At 42.3% G+C, this 19,019-nt stretch overlaps 2 protein-coding genes and 1 long non-coding RNA gene across 5 annotated transcripts in view; 2 read left to right on the top strand and 1 right to left on the bottom strand.

Annotated features, from left to right (window-relative positions):
* bhlha15 (basic helix-loop-helix family, member a15) overlaps nt 1–1,689 on the top strand; it is a 17,911-nt gene extending 16,222 nt beyond the window's left edge. For both annotated transcript variants that reach the window (XM_038736382.1, XM_038736381.1), the window contains exon 5: nt 279–1,689. In XM_038736382.1, the coding sequence (XP_038592310.1) occupies nt 338–907 (570 nt within the window). In that variant the 5' untranslated portion in view covers nt 279–337 and the 3' untranslated portion in view covers nt 908–1,689. The remainder of the gene's footprint in view (nt 1–278) is intronic.
* Nucleotides 1,653–19,019, bottom strand: tecpr1a (tectonin beta-propeller repeat containing 1a). 2 transcript variants are annotated; one of them, XM_038736375.1, is made up of 25 exons: nt 18,859–19,019; nt 16,939–17,178; nt 16,166–16,348; nt 15,935–16,057; nt 15,721–15,840; nt 14,965–15,139; nt 14,766–14,866; nt 13,017–13,118; nt 12,784–12,932; nt 12,077–12,672; nt 11,637–11,782; nt 11,323–11,478; nt 8,046–8,195; nt 7,674–7,831; nt 7,311–7,541; nt 6,677–6,773; nt 6,311–6,390; nt 6,118–6,174; nt 4,826–5,000; nt 4,373–4,508; nt 4,088–4,180; nt 3,840–3,946; nt 3,486–3,605; nt 3,052–3,208; nt 1,653–2,587 (listed from the first exon to the last, which is right to left on the bottom strand). In XM_038736375.1, the coding sequence occupies exons 2-24, from the start codon at nt 17,161–17,163 to the stop codon at nt 3,056–3,058; spliced, it is 3,633 nt and encodes a 1,210-aa protein (XP_038592303.1). In that variant the 5' UTR covers nt 17,164–17,178; nt 18,859–19,019; the 3' UTR covers nt 1,653–2,587; nt 3,052–3,055. The 2 variants fall into 2 exon arrangements, with proteins under 2 accessions (XP_038592303.1, XP_038592302.1); XM_038736374.1 differs by having other exon boundaries at nt 3,086–3,208.
* LOC119916385 lies at nt 14,025–15,027 on the top strand. The gene is made up of 3 exons (XR_005447094.1): nt 14,025–14,127; nt 14,755–14,862; nt 14,952–15,027. It is a non-coding gene; the product is annotated as an uncharacterized LOC119916385 (long non-coding RNA).

Raw genomic sequence — 19,019 nt, 5'->3', positions numbered from 1 at the left:
CTTGACATGGGCATTATCGCAGGACCGGGAGGATAAGAGAGGAGTAGATTAACAGGACAACATCGTGGAGTTTTCACACTGCATCAGGCTGATTAGATACAACAGGATGCAAGCCTGTTTGAATTGGAGAGAGGCTTATTCAGTAATTGCGGGTTACTGGCTGTCTTGGAAAAGACTGCATAAAAATACTTTGAATTTATGTTAAAGTGCCACTTTTCTATAACTCAGAAAAGTTCTGCTTTTTCTTCCTCTCTCAAATATTCCTCTCTTTTCACCAGGCCTGTTGAAGCTGTGAGATCTACACTGTCAGAGAGAGAGGGGTAAAGAAGGCAGCAGGATGAAGTCCAAAGGGAAGGCTCTGAAACCATCCAGGCGGACCTGGTCTGACCCTGAGCCAGAGCTGGAACCGGATACAGAACCAGAACCCGGCTCCAGTGAGCAGGAAGGCTCAGAGGCCTCGGTCCGTATCGGTGGCTCCTGGAGGGGGTCGCTGAGGGCCGGGGATGGCAAGCGTCAAGGAGGAGTGGGTGGAGGCCGACGGCGCAGGCAACGTGGCTCCAGCAACAAGGAACGCAGCATCCGGCGACTAGAGAGCAACGAGCGGGAACGCCAGCGCATGCACAAACTCAACAATGCCTTCCAAGCACTGCGCGAGGCCATCCCCCACATCAACACTGACAAGAAGCTGTCCAAGATTGAGACACTGACCCTTGCAAAGAATTACATCAAGTCCTTAACCACCATCATCCTGGACATGTCAGGGGCTTGCCTGCCTGCTGGTGGGGTCCCCTCAGAGGCCAGCGCTGCCAAGCTGCTTCAGTGCTACCAACAGCACCTGGAGGAGGAGGGGGAGGACGATCTCACACAGTACCTCACCCACGTGCACAGCCTCAGCCAGCGCAGCTAACCGTGGCTGCACGGTGGTTTGGAGACCAGGAGAGCCACCAGGAGGCTGTATCCAAGGCAGAGGGGGGTGTAGACTTTTTAGGGCTAAATCTCAAATGATATCCAGTTCTTACAGGCGCACTGCTCTGGGATCTGTGTCAGAAGGACCGGATCCAGCTTATAGTTCTCTGACAGTAAACCCATTCTTGACCATAGCAAGAGCTGGGCTCTCTAGAACTTGCCCTTCATGCAAAAAATGGAGTGATTTGAGGACCATTCACTTAGCAGACAGAAAGACTGCAGACTGGAAAGTGACAACCAGATGGATCATGGTCATGAAGAGTAAAAAGACTAATTTGTTATTGTGCTCAGAAAGGAAGGGCTAATCTTTCACCATTATGTCTCTTATTTCTCATCTTCTACAGTTTGAGCCGGAGCAGGAACTTCTGTGTTATCTTGTGATCATCTTCTGTTTTCTGTTGAGAAACCTGCTTAGCGTAGCCGCTAGTCATAACTGTCACACCCAGAGACCAAAGGCAAGCTGCAGGGCTAAATGTTGAAATGTTGAAGCTATAAGCTGAAGCTAAGTGTGTTTGCTTATTTGCTCACAAGGACAATCTACTACCAATTTGAGAGCACAATTCACGTTTCTTCATACAGGTTGTGCACCCATAGCTGGAAGGCCCAGATGAAGTTTAAAAGTGTCTGTTATTTGACTTTTTGTGTCTCCAGGCAGGACAAAAAAAACAGGAGAAGATAAACTATTTGAGGAGTTATTATCAATAAACATTTATTTATTGACAAGGACTGTTATTTTTGACAATACACAACATTTGAGAAATGTACTCCACAATGTCAACAGCACTGATGTGGTGCACGCTACAGTATGTTATTCACAGATAATAATGTCAGATCTCTGTACACTTATAACATTTACAAATTGCTGCATCATATTTAGACAGTACATTATGATATGGGGGAATTTAGGCAGCTGTTAACATAAATAAATGCCTGAACGGATGTAATTCATCAGTGTGTGGGGGTAATGAATATTTAATAATGGAAAACTATTTAAATTGATCTTTGACAAACACAGACACTAGTCCACCTTAATATATTACCACTATTCTTGTTGTATAATACTATTATCTTACAAATTTATAACAAAAATATAGTGTTTTTTAGTTTTTTTCTCACTGCTCAGTCATTCTACAACCATCGTTCAAAAGGAAGTAGACGTCATGCTAATGCAAACATTCTCCTGAGAAAGAGGAAGGTCAAGTTTTAGCATTTCAACCACAAGACTTTTACAAGTAATCCACATTTTCCCCTAATTTACAACACTATCCATTGCACATACTCCATGACAATAACAGAACATTAAAACCTTTATAAAAACACCGCTCAACTGTTTGTACAAGGCAAGCAGCAACCACCACAGGTAAATAAAGCCAGTGCAGGTCTTGTTACAGCTGCTAAACGTCTCCAAACAATTGGCAGGGTTGTTACATGCAATAAAACCAAATGAAAGCTTCACGATGACCTTTCAGAAACCTAAGAAATTAGAAACCAACGGGGGATGCTGCATCTATGTTGTTCTGCAGTCTATGAAATAACATTTTACAGCGGTGTGTCACATTAGCAAGAGCTTTCCCAGAGTAATATGGCTTCCCTCTGCTGGAACATGTGTTGAACCTGTTACCTGCAGACAAAGATGAAATGTCATTTTTATTTTGAACAAAATAAAAGATCTGCAGCTGTAATTTAAGTACACTCATATTTTTCCCTTATCTTTAAAAAAAAATAAATAATCACCCTTTTACCTTCATCTTACATGTGGTACCAACAGAAACAACACATCCTAATAAATAAATAAAACTAAATGCATTAGGACCATCAAGTCCAGTGTCAGTGACAAAGACAAACAACAATAACAAAAGAATGAGACAGAAATGCCCGTACTGAGGAGATGAATGCTTAGTAAAATTAACAAAATTCAGGAGACACTGAAGATTGTTCTGAATGTCCATAAATCACAACTTTTTGTCACAGTGAGGGCAGTGATGTGGACTAAAGGCCGCCCTCTAGAGTCTGGAGTTGAATTGTCATTTCTGCTACTACAGTGTGAAAAATGTTTTTAAACAGAAATTTACTACAAAGGTGTACGTGTTTAAGTGTGTCCCACAGCATTGCTGTTGACCTCCGTGTTCCTGATGGGCAGGGGGCTTCGGGGGGCAGGGGCGGACGGGTCTGTTAGAGAGGGAAGACGGACGCGGGGTGGCTCCATGGAGTTCCCTCTCACTGTGATGTGGTCCCATCCACCCTAAAAGACAGGCACTTATGTTTGTTACAAGTAAACCTATTTACTATCCAGCTTCAAGCACAAAAACAGGACAGCTTCCTGACAGCACAATCCACCGTCAAAACTATCCCACTTTTAGTGTAATTGCTCCTGAGAGCCTTTTGCAAGCAACTTAACTGTAAGACCATTTAAGACCTTTTTTTGAAGACACTGAATTCAATGCTTTTTAAAGGTTTTTCCAAGACTTGCAGATACTGTGCTAACATTTTCATACAGTTTAGTTTCTTTAGTGCCTTACCCCAATGCCGTAGTCATACAACTGTCCTTTAGGCTCCATAGGTTGGACTCCGATTCGATGGCATACTGTTCCACAGCTCAGACTGTGGCTGCCCTGCACCTTGTCTGCTATGATCCACACCTACACAAGAACAAATCAAAAATCAACCACCGAACACATGCAAGGATTGTTTATAATCTCAAGATGTTATTTCTTATGAGGATTTTGGAGGATTCATATGACAACACATTCATCTCGAAATATATAAATTTCAAGAAATATATTTGGATCATTCATTAATGTTGTATACTTTCATAGAAGCTACAAATAATAAAAGTAAGTTCCATTATGCAGTCCTGATATCTTGGTACTGACCTGGTCCAGGGGTCCTACGGAGACCTTGCGTACATTATTAGAAATGTGTTCCCAGGACGAGCCCTGAGGGTAGCTAGGGGTTACACCCTGCCGGTACCACAGGTTACCTGGACAGGAAGTAGCCACATCAGATACATGATCAGAATTTGTCTACCACGAAACAGAGATAACAGATACATCAGGTATCTGGTTATTAAAATCAATGTTTGCATAAATGTACGCTGTGAATACAAATGCAATCGTTTTACTATTTTCATCTACTGTGTAGACTGATGTCCTCCCAACAGACACCTGCTTCAGCTTCTGTTTGGATGGGGAGGGGATGTGGTACCAACAGTCTCCTGCAGAGGGAGAAACAAACACATAGCACTCTCTAAGTGAAAATCATTTACAGCACCAGAGGCTGCCAAGTTTTGTTTCCCGATCCCTACAAATTTTTAAGTAAATGTTAATGTTTTTGATTCAAATGTGACTGTGGCACAAATGATATCCTCTGTTCAACCACGCAAAATATCACAGTTTCTCCCACTAACCTGCTGGGCTCTGTGAAGAGACAGATCCCCTGTAAAAGGCTGAACCGTCCCTGGCGATGGCCCAAACCTGGCTGGTAGCCCCGATGGATATGGACTTGAAAGGCTGGTCAGTTCCCACGTGGAGCCATGAGGATCCCTGAGAGACCAACAAGATGATGTTACAGCAAGTGGCAAGATTTTTCTTTTTTGTGACTACACTGTAAGTATCAGAAGTAGCATTGTCCATGTTTAACTATTTATCAAAAGGAATTAAGCATGATGTTCTCCTGCATTTTTGTATCAAAGTCATGAATGATAACTTTCAGAAAAGCCTCCATGAGGGCTAAAGATGAGGAAAGAAGTCTACACGCCGTCCTGAACTGTTGCAATGCAAACAGGCAAATGGCTGTGAATGTTTGTGGGTGACTCACTAAATTGTTTTTAACCTGCATGCATACAGTAAACTTGACTCACAGCAGGCGTCAGTGAGGTGACTCCCAGTCTGCAGAGCACGTCTCCCTTGTTGCTGATTGCCCACAGAGGAACCACGTCCATGCTGCTCTGAGCTGCACACGGCAGGATGGTCACATCACTCAGTGCTATAGGCGGAATTTCTTGCCATGGTCCTGTGGTGGTCAATTTACACTTCCTGTGAAGGAGGAAAACCACAATGCTCACTGAAGCACTGCAATACCTGCAGCTAAAGATTCTGATGGAGTGGGAGGTGCGTCAAAAGAACCAACTAATTCAGGCTAACCCGCTTATATCAGTCTAACATAATACTGTTTATTCAACCAAAGACTTGAAACCATCAGCAGCATTCATATGACTGGCTGAGTGCTGACCAATGTGAGTGCAGTTACATAGTAGTAGTAGTAGTACAAGTAGGTGTTTTGAGAATGCACTGGGGCACGATTCATGGACTTAAGTCTCATTGAATGTGTGTTCCTTCATACTTACTGGTGTTATTGTGTTCTACATTGTGCTCCACACTTTCATCACGTTTAAAGATTAAATATTCCCAGTCAATGTGGTCAGACTATGAGTGATGTTCGGTGCATGATTGCCGGGAGTTCCCAATGGACGTGCATGAGACTGATAATAACAAGCATATTTTGAAAATAGTGAGTTCTGCTGTTGATCATTTACAAACCTTTATTTTGTTGTATATTATTATTATATTATAATATTATTATATTACCAACAGATCATAGTGATTTCTCAATAACCTGCATGTTCTCATTTAAAGTCAGAATTATATCAACACTCTTTCCATATAAATTTAAAAGGCGAGCCATTTCTATAGAAAAGTTTGTTCATGTGTGGGGTTCATAAAACATCTTGGTCAAGATCTAGCTTTCAATAAGCTGCACTTTAGCAGGTTTGGGCTGAAGGACTCATGCCAAATCATCATCATTCTAATCTGAATAACTCAAACTAAAATTAATTAGCTAATCTGCCAGAAAACCCACCTCCACTGACAAACCAATATGACAAAATACATATGTCCCAGGACTACTGTTATCTGTACCTGAATAAAACCTATATGTTAGCCATATATTATCCCACAGTCTGCAAGGTCTGAAAACTTTTTTTCCCCCCACATGGACTAAAGATCAGATTTTGTGTCTGCTCTGTCTGTGCTGACTCAAAAAAACCTTACACAAACAAAAACTGCAAATGTCAAGTGCACTGTCAGAGCACTGTGTACCTGCTGAACAAATATATTGGAGACAGCAATATGCCAGTGTTGGTTTTTATAGTACCTGGCCCATCGTCTGCGACGCACAAAGTCCTTCATCGTTTTATAGCCATGATATGACCTGCATGGAGAGATGGGGAAGAGGAAGGAAGAATAATAGGAAAAAATAAATAAATGAAGGTCATAACTATGAGGGCAGCATAGTCTGAACCAACTGAGACAGTAGGTGAGTTTGAGGAATGGTAAATGAAACTTACGCTGGAAAATCAGCTGCATATTGCCAGCCTTCTCTATCGGTCCCCCCAGAGACACTGTAGTCGACAGCCCAATCAGACACCTGAAAACAGCCAATATGGGAATTGAAACCATGTCAACACATCTGTGTTTTTGGGTACACACCTTGCCCGTGATAATTCAAGACCAAATATTTATAGTTTCCAAACCAGTAGTCAGAATGGAAGGATGGTGATGGTGCACCCCAGTACTGGTTTCAAATCACCCCAGGCAATTTCCCTGTGTGTGTGTGTGTGTGTGTGTGTGTGTGTGTGTGTGTGTGTGTGTGTGTGTGTGTGTGTGTGTGTGTGTGTGTGTGTGTGTGTGTGTGTGTGTGTAGCTTTACTTACCCACGTCCACTGAGGGGAGGGAGGTTTCATATTTGTTTTTGTGCACTCATGCAGTCCTGAAGCATCGCTCCACATGTAGCGGTCTGTAGGTAGCCCTCTAAAATCAACAAAACACTTTCATTGAGTCATGACTTTACACTTCAAAATCAAACTTTCAACAACAACAACAACACGTACTTCAGCTGTAGGAGTAATGCTTGTGTTTCTTTGCCAATCTTAAGGTAAAGGTTTAGATGTATGGAGCAAAAAAATTTAATTTGAAAAACTTGGGAGTCTCATCAATTAGCAGTGACAGGTAGACTTAGAGAGTGGCATTTTACAGTATTTGTCACATATTAGTTTCATGAGATGTTAAGTATAAACAGTAAAAACAGAAATGTGTAGTCACTGCAATTTCACAGCAGTTCTTAAATGTGAAAATCCAATTTCAAGACTCCCTGGGGTCTATGTAGACACTCGACATATCACACAGCCTGGACATTTCTGTTTGTGTGTGAGACGATGCACTTTTCTACCAAAGAAATCAAATAGTTCAACAACAGATTTTACTGACATAAACTAGACAGATGTATTTATAGATGCCAGCGGTGAAAGTACAAACTGCCCTCAGCGTTGCCTGGAGTGAGAACTCTACCTGTTGGTGTAGCCGGTGACAGGGTTCCACCTCTGGTTCTCATATATGTAAACACTCTTGATATCCACTTGTGTGTAAATGTTATCTGTGCTGCTGGCCATTCCCTGGGAGAAGCCTCCTCCATAGCCGCCTGTATAGACCCAGGCAGTGTGGTCGTAGCCGATCCCCCACACTATGCCAACACTGTTACACTCCACCACGCGTAGGTGACCTCCAACCTGCCGCCAGAACCTGTGCAAAAGGAAAAAAAGAAGCTTCATAAAGTCTAAGGGAAAAAGACAGCATGCCACATATTATAAAAGAAAAACAATTATTTACATCCTCATCTACCAGAACTTTAAAGTGAGTGATGGTTATTCTTACATCTGGTCACATGGTGTGGGGTAAGGCATGGCCTCCAGACCAGGAGAGGGCTCACTGACAAAGATGTCCCCTTTACAGGTGATGGACCAGATGGCCTGTTTGGATGGAGGACCCTGGATCTCCCTGGAGTCGCAGCATGACAAACTCAACAATGCCAGCTTGAGACAGGGGTGGTAAAGGCAGACAGATTGGATTTGAAAGCGAGGGAGAGACCAATGAGAAGTAATCAGACAGAAAGAAATGTGGTAGAAATGTGTGTGCATATAATGAAGACTTCTAGAACATCTAGAAGATTGGTATGCATTTATAAATCTAGGGTTATTTCAGTACATTAGAGATGTCTTCAGATAGTCCCAGTTGGTTGGTACATACCCAATCATGCATATCTTGCTCTGTGGCTGCTGCCAATCTGATTGGCCACCTCTGTTTAGTCCGCTCGGGAGTGTAAATGGCAAAAGTATGTTTGGAGTCATTTAGCACTGGAACCAGGATGGTGATCTCGTTGACGAAGGCATGCAGGTACTGGAGAAAGTGACAGAAGAGTCGTAGTAGATAAAAAAGATAGGAGAAGGTAAATAGTGGAAGAAAGAAGAAGTAGTAGTGAGTGCCATAGAGGAAGAACAACTAGCTGAACTGTGTCCGCCTCAATATGATTGTTTTAGTCAACCGAGGGTCAGTGGTCGTGGTGGTGGGCTAGTGAGCGTGTATAGGAAAAATTTAAAATGTCATCAAGTACGCTGTGATGAATTTAACTCCTTTGAAGTTCTCACATAATTTATCGCCCCCCAAAACCGCCTGGAGGATTTTTATCAGAACTTCCTGAATTTTTATCTACTCTGGTTTTAAATTATGACAGAATTGTTCTTTGTGGCGATTTTAATATTCATGTTGATGACCCCAACAATGTTAATGCAACTGACTTTTTAAATATGGCCACTTCTTTTAACTTCAAACAACATGTCAAAGGGCAAACACATAACCGCGGTCATACACTGGACTTGGTTTTTACCCTGGGTGTCAGCATTTCCTCTGTGGACTTTGTGGACATGACCATATCTGACCACAGATGTATTGTTTTTAGCTGCGATTCGCCTGTTACTCATGCCGCCTCACCAAGCTCCATGTGTTCTCGCTTCTTTAATGAACAAAGTGTTTCAAAGTTTTGCGCATTCTTTCAGAGCCAAAGCCAACACCTGTCTAATTCCAACACCAACAATCTGGTCGATCACTTCAATCATATCTGCTTGTTGTCACTAAATATTACTGCTCCTCTAAAGGTTAGGCCTACGTCTAAAGCTAGTAAGCAACCCTGGATAAATGACAGCATTCGCAGCCTAAAAAGGGAATGCAGGAAAGCAGAGCGCAGATGGAAAAAATCCAGTCTCCATTACCTCAGTCTGAAGAATTTATTAATTAACTACAATAACATGGTTAAGGATGCGAGAACACACTATTTTTCTGAACTCATTACTACACATAAACACAATCCCAGGTTTCTGTTTAAGACTGTGGATCAGCTGGTAAACCCAACCCCTCCTTGTGCCTCAGCTGGAAGTAATGATGACTGTGAATTGTTTTTATCTTATTTTACCAATAAGGTGGTGTCAATCAGAGCCTCTATTACCCCCGCGGCCTCTTACTCAGAGGTTCCTCACCAGCAACAAGAGAGTTTTAACCAGTTTTATCCCATCGACTTGTCTGAGCTTTTGAAAACAGTAACACAAATGAGAGTGTCCTCCAGCCCACTTGATGTAATACCTACAAAGTTTTTACTGAAAGTAATAGATTCTGTTGGGCCCCATTTGATCTCTGTTTTCAACAGCTCCCTATCTACTGGTTGTGTCCCTGATTATTTTAAAACGGCTTGCGTGAACCCACTTTTAAAGAAACCTGGTTTAGATCCCTCCCTCCCACATAATTTTAGACCAATTTCAAAACTGCCTTTTATTGCAAAGATTCTAGAAAGAATTGTGTCCAAACAGCTGCTCACTGCACTGGAAAATAACAAAATATTTGAAAAGTTTCAGTCTGGTTTTAGGAAGTACCACAGCACTGAGACTGCCCTGCTTAAAGTCACTAATGACCTTTTAATGTCTGCTGATGAAGGCATGTGCTCAGTCCTGGTACTCCTGGACCTTAGCGCTGCTTTTGACACCATTGATCACAACATCATGTTAGACAGACTGAGGCACTGGGTGGGGATCTCTGGTACTGCCCTAGAATGGTTTTCATCCTACCTGTCAAATAGGAAGTTTTCTGTAAGTGTCTGTAAACAACTATGTCTCCTCGTTCTGTCCAGTTAAATATGGTGTGCCTCTGGGGTCGGTCTTAGGACCCATTTTGTTTTCCTTGTATCTGCTTCCCCTTGGACATATTATCCATAAACATGGTATTTCTTTTCATATTTATGCTGATGACACACAAATATACTTGCCCGTCAGATCCACAGACCCTGGAATACTGAGTTCACTTAACAACTGCCTTTGTGAAGTTAAAAAATGGATGTCAAATAATTTCCTCCAGCTGAACTCAGACAAAACAGAAATCCTGGTCATCGGGTCTCAGCAGATGGTTCCCTAGTAAATCACATTAAGCCTGTGGCAAAGAACCTTGGTGTTTGGTTTGATAGTAATTTAAATTTCGAGCAGCACACCACAAAGCTTGTTCAATCATGTTTTTATCAACTTAGAAATATAGCTAAAATTCGATCTATGTTAACTTTTAAGGACACCAAGACCATTTTACACGCCTTTATCTCATCACGCCTGGATTATTGCAACAGCCTTTTCACCTGTTTAACCCAAAAATCTATTGATCGACTCCAGACTGTCCAGAACTCAGCTGCCAGGCTTTTAACCAGAACAAAGAAATATGACCACATTACTCCTATTTTAGCTTCATTACACTGGCTCCCAGTATGTTTTAGAATTGACTTTAAAATTCTATTGATCACTTTTAAAGCTCTTCATGGCCTCTCGCCTTGTTATATTTCTGACCTTTTAGTCCCATACACACCAGCATGTACCTTGAGATCCTCGGGCAGAGGTCTGTTGTCTGTTCCAGAGTCTCGACTGAAAACTAAAGGGGACAGAGCGTTTGCTGTCAGGGCCCCGAGGCTCTGGAACAGCCTGCCCGAGGAAATCAGGTCAGCTGAGTCAGTGAACTCTGTGAAGTCCCTTCTTAAAACACACTTTTATAAGAGAGCCTTTCCCGATCTTATTTGACTTTATTTTATCCCTTTTATTTTATTGTATTTTACTAATTTTATATTTATCTGTATTTTAGTCTTTTCAATGTTTTCATGCTTTTGTCTTGTATTGTTTTTTGTATTATTGTCTCTTGGGTATTATTGTCTAAGCACTTTGTAACTTGTTTTTGAAAAGTGCTCTACAAATAAGGATTATATTATAACAGTACTGATTCATTTGAATGAAAGAGAATATTGTGATAATCTGACTGTGACACGGGTTTATCACAACCACTTCCCTCAAGAAGGCACAAATTGGATTGACACGTGTAATCCACACAGTATCAACCTGAACACAGACACACACACACTCTCTCACACACAGACACACACACACACACTCTCTCACACACAGACACACACACACACACACACACTCTCTCACACACAGACACACCTCACCTTCTTCTCCTCATAAAAATTGTAATAGATGAAAAGGATGCCATCCTTGTTGCCCTCTGGTCCTGAGAACTGCTCCAGAGCAAACTGAACATCTATCCACTTGTGTGGCTTCCAGTCTCTCCACCACTGCATGGTTCCCTTCTTCACCCACACAGACTGCATTGTAGGTATATGTTCAGGCAGACGAGTGAATTCATTAATGATAAATACAAGAGGGAGATAAAACAGATAAAAACCCAGACTGAAATAAGTAGAAAGGTATATCCTGAAGATCAAGTACAAAGGCTTCTGCTGTTTCCGTATACTGCATTTACCTGTTCTATGGCTTGTTCATAATGCCTGAAATTATCCATCTCTCTTTTGGTCCGCTCACTGAGCTGCTCAAAGATTTGTTTCCGCCAGGCTGCTGTCTGAGCTGGGGTGACAGACAGACTCATGGACTGGACTGACTGAACCAAAGCTGGGAAGGACAGAAAGCAAAAATGAAAAACTGAAAAAATAAAAGGAAACAAAATGAGTTCTCACCTTAACTGCACCAAAGGTTTAATCCTGCTTTTGGAGCCAAGATGTCACATGAATATTCACTCTATTGTTTGTTCTGGGACTCAGATGCAATTTAATAATTATTTCATGCCACTTTATATATGGGTTGTAGTTGTTGGAGCTCTCTTTTACCTCCAGAATGGCCTACATTCTTTGAAGTAGTGACCCAATGTTAAGCTGAAATACCAGATAGCTATTTAGTTTAACTCACATGTGTTCGAAGAACAGGTGAACCAGTTGAGCTGGGAGTGACTGTCCACAGAGCAGCCTCCTCCACTGACCCACGCCCACAATGGGTGCTCATCTGCTCCATACAGGTCCTCCATGGCCAGAGTGTATGTGGCCACTGACGACAAGCTGCAGGTGTCAGCTGTGTCCAGCACTGCTCCAGTCTGCTGGCCCTTCGCCTCTATCAGATCCACGTTACTCCACTGGAGGTCAGGAGGACCTCCAGACTGGCTGGGGAAAATATTTACACCAGCACAGGGGGCTTTGACTTCTTCTTCTGAGATGTTTTCCTCCTCCAGAACCGCTGGAACGGCAGATCCGCTCTCTCTTGAGGTCTTTCCTGGTTCTCTGTCAGAGACGAGTTCAGAGATGAAGCTGTCACTGGTGACTTTGGGGATGCGGGGTTTGGGGGTCTCAGTTGGTCGGTCAGAGTGGTCTGTGGGGCCATCAACAAAGGACTCTGGGGAGGTGGAGGTGATGAGGCAGCTGGCTTCATCTGTTGATCCTTTCTCTGTGTCTAATTCCACATCACTCACTGCTGACTGAGCACGCACCTCACCAGAGAAGAAGCATCCAGCACTGTGAAATGAAGGGAACGAAAGAAGAACTGAATTCGTTATGGTTTCCCAAGCAAATATATATATATATATATATATATATATATGTGTGTATCCAATGAGCCCTCTCCACCTCTGCAGGCTGTTTGTGCTGGCACTGGAGTGGGATCGGTCTCCATCTCGGGGGACACTGATGGCCTTCCATGTTTTCCCACTCAGTTCACTAGAGGTCACACCTTGACGAAAGTACACCGCCCGATCCTCACTGCTGATAGCAAACACCTACACACAACGGCAACAGGTTGACTAGAGGTAATACCAAAATAACCAGCAGATGAAGGCACCTAATGTGTTCCTGGAACTCACCTGGTCGTTGAGTCCTACATTGATCATGATCATTTCTCCCACCATGTTGATCCAGCCGGAGCCACAGGGGTTGTGGGAATTCACGCCGCGTCTGAACCACACCTAGCAAAGCAGGAGAGTGGGGAGAAAACGCTCTTTAGCATAACACACACCTGCTTGAACACTGTGGTTAACACCAGTTTCCCAGAGTAGTCTGTTCCTTTTTATCTAATGCAGTTTTCCTGTTTGGCATATTTGTGTCCTTGAAATGAATAAATTCTGACAGTCAACAATAGTTAAACATTATTAGCTACAGAATATTTTTGACTACTGCATTAAGGATATTTTCCTTTATCTATAACCTGTAGGATGGAGAAATTGAAATGTTGGTGTATTAATCAACTTTTCTTTTAAAAGTTCAATTTTGAGTAGACAGATACACAGTTTAGTACTTTATAAATCCCAACAGGAAATTGCAGCATTACAGCAGTCATATCACACATGAAGATCAAAAACATAAATAAGAAAACAGAATAATGAAAACATAAATAACTGAAATCTTGACTAGAAACCGAACTAAAACCAAAAACTCAGACCATAATCTACAGTGAGGAAAATAAGTATTTGAACACCCTGCTATTTTGCAAGTTCTCCCACTCAGAAATCATGGAGGGGTCTGAAATTGTCATCGTAGGTGCATGTCCACTGTGAGAGACATAATCTAAAAAAAAAAAAATATCCAGAAATCACAATGTATGATTTTTTAACTATTTATTTGTATGATACAGCTGCAAATAAGTATTTGAACACCTGTCTATCAACTAGAATTCTGACTCTCAAAGACCTGTTAGTCTGCCTTCAAAATGTCCACCTCCACTCCATTTATTATCCTAAATTAGATGCACCTGTTTGAGGTCGTTAGCTGCATAAAGACACCTGTCCACCCCATACAATCAGTAAGAATCCAACTACTAACATGGCCAAGACCAAAGAGCTGTCCAAAGACACTAGAGACAAAATTGTCCACCTCCACAAGGCTGGAAAGGGCTACGGGGAAATTGCCAAGCAGCTTGGTGAAATCAACACCCTGCAGCAAGCACTCAGCAGGTGGTCCATGTACCGAGCTGACAGCGTAAGACTCCGGCAAGATGAGGGAAAGTGTGTTTAACACTGATGATGCTCGTTGCTAAAATACAGTCAGGACAGACTCTGTTAACATCTGGCTGTTGCTGTTTACATTCGCCCCGGATGCAAATTCAAAAATTGCACCGCGGAATGTTTGAGGTGTTTACGCGTATGTAGCCTATATATGTATATAAATAACTGCATTGTCTTATTTTATTTCTTACCATATTTTAATATAGGCCTACACTTACTTATGGTGGGTGGGTGGGGGTGTGTGTGTGTGTGTGTGTGTGGCACAGAGGAACTACACATTTCATTTTGTTATGCAGCCTTGTGCTATATTATGACTAATAAACAACCTTGAACCTTGTATTCAGTACATGGTTAGTGCAAGTCTAGCAGATACTGTATAGCGTCTTGTATTGATATTGCAAGGTGCTTCATTGGAACTGCATAGGTGAGTGAATCTATATACACGCACAGTTATGTAAAGGTATGTAAAATATTGGAATGTATAATATGTAGGAAAAATATAAATTTAAGTATTGGATAATGGTAATAGAAATGTTCAAAAAAGTACTAAGTAAAAGTTTTTCAAATCATGCAATGTGTCTTTTTATAATGTTCATTACAGAATTCTCTTACTTTGTTGTCCTTGGTCAAAGCCCAAACAACGTTGATTCCCACGGCTACATGTGCGGCTCCCACATCAGGACTGGGAGAATCCACCTCTGCCCAGGAAGTACCTGACATGCAGAAAATATTCATACTCATGTCTCTAAGACAGACAATAAACATGATCACATATGATCCACATCCTTCTCCCACCAGTGAGCTGGCGTACCTTTGGGGCAGTCTCGGACGATGCCCTCTCTGACAATGAGCTGCCCCTCCCACAGCACTGCCCAGATCAGATCTGCCGGACCACAGCTGATCTGGACCACTTCCCCGGGGACAGGCACCTCCTCCCACAAAGAGCCCTCGGGATTGTGGTGACAGATTCCCTCTCTGAACCACACCTAGACGGAGAGGATACGACAATCAAGAGTGACAGCAGGACAGTAAGTGAGGAAAACAAAAACTACTCGCATGAAGAAATGCAAATACATTTTTTTACATTTACATCATTTTTATCTGATGTGACAAGACTGAGTGTGTGATCTTGCTATGGGCACTAACAAGGTCAAAAAACAATAGACACAGAATCATATCCTTAGTATCTTACATATTAAACAATTAATTGCATTAGACACAGTTAATAAAAGTTCTATTTTACAAAGTAGGGCAGGTTTTATGAGCTGCATGATAGTAAAGGTTTAGTAGTACAAATTGCAAGATATGCTTACATAGTTGTTTTGCCTCTATTAATTATGCTGTATAACTGTATATACATCATTGATTGATGTTTACTGCTCTTTTACAGTGGCAAATAGCAGAAAATGTGTCACAGTATGCATGAGCAGAAAGTTAAAGTTACTGTTTTTCCACACCGTCACTGATTTAATTTGTGCAAATTACAAGCTAATAAAGAGTTGTATAGTACATTGCCATGGATAACTAAGGCTAGGGTGTGTTGTATGCATGTATGTGTGAGCTGTACCTTGCCTTGCAGGGACACAGCCCACAGTGACAGCCGGCCTCTGGGCTCCTCACTGATCTCCCAGCCTCCACAGCTGATGTCGCTGAAGGGATCTGGCAGAGGTGTCTGCTGAGGAGGGATCTGTCAGCACACACAGGAAGAGAGATGCAGATGAACAAACTGAAAGCTTTATACATACACACACACACACACACACACACAGTAAAACACCCACCTTAGCCCAGGTGTCCATGGCTTTGTACCTCCTGTAGCGGAGCCATCGCCTGCGACGGACACAGGAGTTCCACTTCTTGTCTTTGGTGTAGGTTGCGGGAAAGTCAATGGCATAGGTCCATCCCTGCAGATACAAACACCTCAAAATTTAAAACAAAGAAGGAATAAAAAAAAAAAGAAGACAAAAACTGATGCTGAAGTAGAGCGAGCTAAACAATAACTGGACACTCACCCCCTTCTCTGTGGGCTCTCCCTCATAGTTTTCATCTGCGTACCAGTCGCCCTCCCACTCCCAGCTGCTGGAGGGCAGCCGGTAGTTGTCCAGAGGTTGGTGTTGCAGACCCGTAATATCACTCCACTGCCAGCGGTCACTGGGCAACAAACGCTCGGAGAAACCATCCACAGGATTCCACCGCTGGCAGACAGAGAGATGGCATTTTAGAGCACACACAGGGTCAAGATGACAGAAAAAAGTAGAAGTAACCTGTTTTCTGTCAAACAGCACTTTCATTGAGATGAACCCTGAAGAGGAAGTCACAAGAACAGCCACTACAAGGTACTGACCTAATGCACATAACCTGATGCAGCTGTGTGACAAGAACGTGATGGTCTAAAAAAGTTGGCAATCATTCAATCTAACATTTTTAGTTACCCATACAGTATAGTTTCACTGTGTCTGGTATTTTTCTTAAAAACTGGTCTAATTTGCTTGTTCAGGTACACAGCAGACAGCATGCTGGAGCTGGCTACAGAGGAAGTGGGACACTGCTGTGTGAGGATGTTGCACTTACTCTTTCAGTCACTCAGTCACACATAACACTAGTCCAAGGGGAACTCCACAGTTTCATTTTTACTTAACTTGCAGGAAATAAAGATTTTGAAGAATATGAAAGCCTTTTAAACTATAAAAATACTATGGCTCCCTTTCTTTCAGTACTTTCAACCGTGACTCAAATAACCATCTTCTTTAAAAACAATATAACTAGAAGCATTGAAGAGACCCACTTGATTCTCGTAGGTCTCCTCCTGGTAGCGGACCGGCAGGTCAGAAGCGTGGACATTCACATAGATGTTGCTGTCACAGGCGATGCCCCAGCAGCACTGCTGAGCTGCCGTCACTCGCTTGAACTCCATCTGGGCATCACGGCACTGCTCCCACTGTTGCCCCGCCGTGGACAGGCTGTAGACCCGCCCGTACACATCCACCGCCCATAGCAAGGAGACGGGCATGGTTGCACCGGGAACCTGCGGGACAGAAGGAAGGCAGTGGGTGAATTTAGATAGTGTGGCTTTACAGTTCCAAATGGTTTTTCCCCCCTACAATGACAATGAATATTATCTGTATCCATTTGTCCCAGTATATCTCTGAAGATGATATCCACATCTTCCACTATTATTTATTGCTGCATTATTAGTATGTCAAATGAAATTATTTAAGATGTCATGTGAATCATTTTATCATGTTACTGTTTGTTATAATGAATCCAAAGGTGAGTCTGCGGGGTTGGAAATGACATATATAAATGACAAACAAAGTAACATTGGTGAAGGAGGAAAAGAACACATTAAAAGCTTGGGAGATTCATTAATTAATGAAATAGAAAAATACATTGGTTTATGCAGTAGATTTCAGAGTGTGCATCAGCCGATGCAGATCATCTCAAAATGTCAGATATCAGCCTGATTAATCTATCACTAGACAATTCCCACCTAGCCTAAGCCTGTTCGCTCTGCCCGCCATGCTGCTGTCTTCCCTCAGGCTGTGAGCCTCCTAAATTCACCCACAGCATTTCGCCATGTAAAACAGTTCTATTGACTTTATGACTTGTTATTTATCCAGCCATCTACTGTATATAACACTTGTTTTTGTGAGTAGCATGAAATAACTACATTATCTCATTATACAACCCTGTGTTGCAAATGGACAAATACATCTCCTTTGTACCTTGTACCATTAATGATGGCTCTGTTTTATTCAAGTGTCCCAGTAAGCCAGCATCAGCAATGCCAGGACTCTAAAACCGAAGCAGCTTAGGGAAATTCAGTTATCCTTAATTTCATAATGTACACACGTGCTTCTCCTTCTACCGTGACATGCCCAAATGTCTTCTGTGAAAAAAAGGCTACATGGTTTTTTGTTCAGCAACTTTAAAATGATACACATACACACAGCACAATATGTTTATTGTATCTGTGAGTTTGCATATAACTTGGGTATAAAGCGCAACAGGGATAAACATCTCCATCAATGCTAAAAACGCCCCTTAGATCACAACTACAGGCCTACACATTAGTCGGGTCATGTGTTGAGGTGGCACTGATCCATGCTCACTGTTTACACCACGCTTGCTCCACCTTGCTGACCCATATTCTACATCTTGGACAAGGGCATCACAACATTTAAGCGTTTATGGCAAATGTGAAATGACCGTAAATACAGTAAACAATGCAAAGGTTGCTAAAAGCCGGCTAAAACAACAACAGCGTAACAGCGGCAAAGCGGCAGGGGATGGTGCTGCTAAAAAAATAGGCGTATCCTCTGCCACTTACATTCAGCTCATATTGCCTATGATAATAATAAAAACAAATTAGATTTTACACGCCTACATACACCTCGGAAGAACCGTCACAACGACGCTACGGTCAAACATTTGTTTATGCGTGACGTTTGTTACTGTATGACAACAACAAGGTCTGCAGCTGCATGGTAACGTTAGCACTGTGCCAGCGACACGAGCTACAAAAATAGCCTTAATGGGTATAACTTACTGCAGGTGTGAATGACAGGAGAGTGACATGTAAGCTGTATTGCAACAAACAAACGTACAGTGCACACTACAAACAGCTTCGGGCTTTAACTCTGCTTGCTTTTGGTGCAGGTTTACAGGCTAAGCCCTCTAGAAATAGCAAATTAACAGTTCAAACCTCGAGCTTCCTCTCATAAACCGTGCAGCAGCGGCGGCGCAGGCTGGTCACATCTGTTCATTCAGCAAGTGGAAATGAATGAACTGCTGTCTAAATCATTATGTGTCCGGGTACCCTCTGACATTTACATCATGATTTCTCTCCAACGTGAAACAGGAAGT

This window comes from Micropterus salmoides, unplaced genomic scaffold (assembly GCF_014851395.1).
Source record: "Micropterus salmoides isolate LMB-PRFRI ecotype aquatic unplaced genomic scaffold, ASM1485139v1 Ms_hic_scaffold_21, whole genome shotgun sequence".
Taxonomy (NCBI): Eukaryota; Metazoa; Chordata; class Actinopteri; order Centrarchiformes; family Centrarchidae; genus Micropterus; species Micropterus salmoides.
Note: the sequence above shows the minus strand (reverse complement) of the source record. Positions and strands in the feature narration are given on the sequence as shown.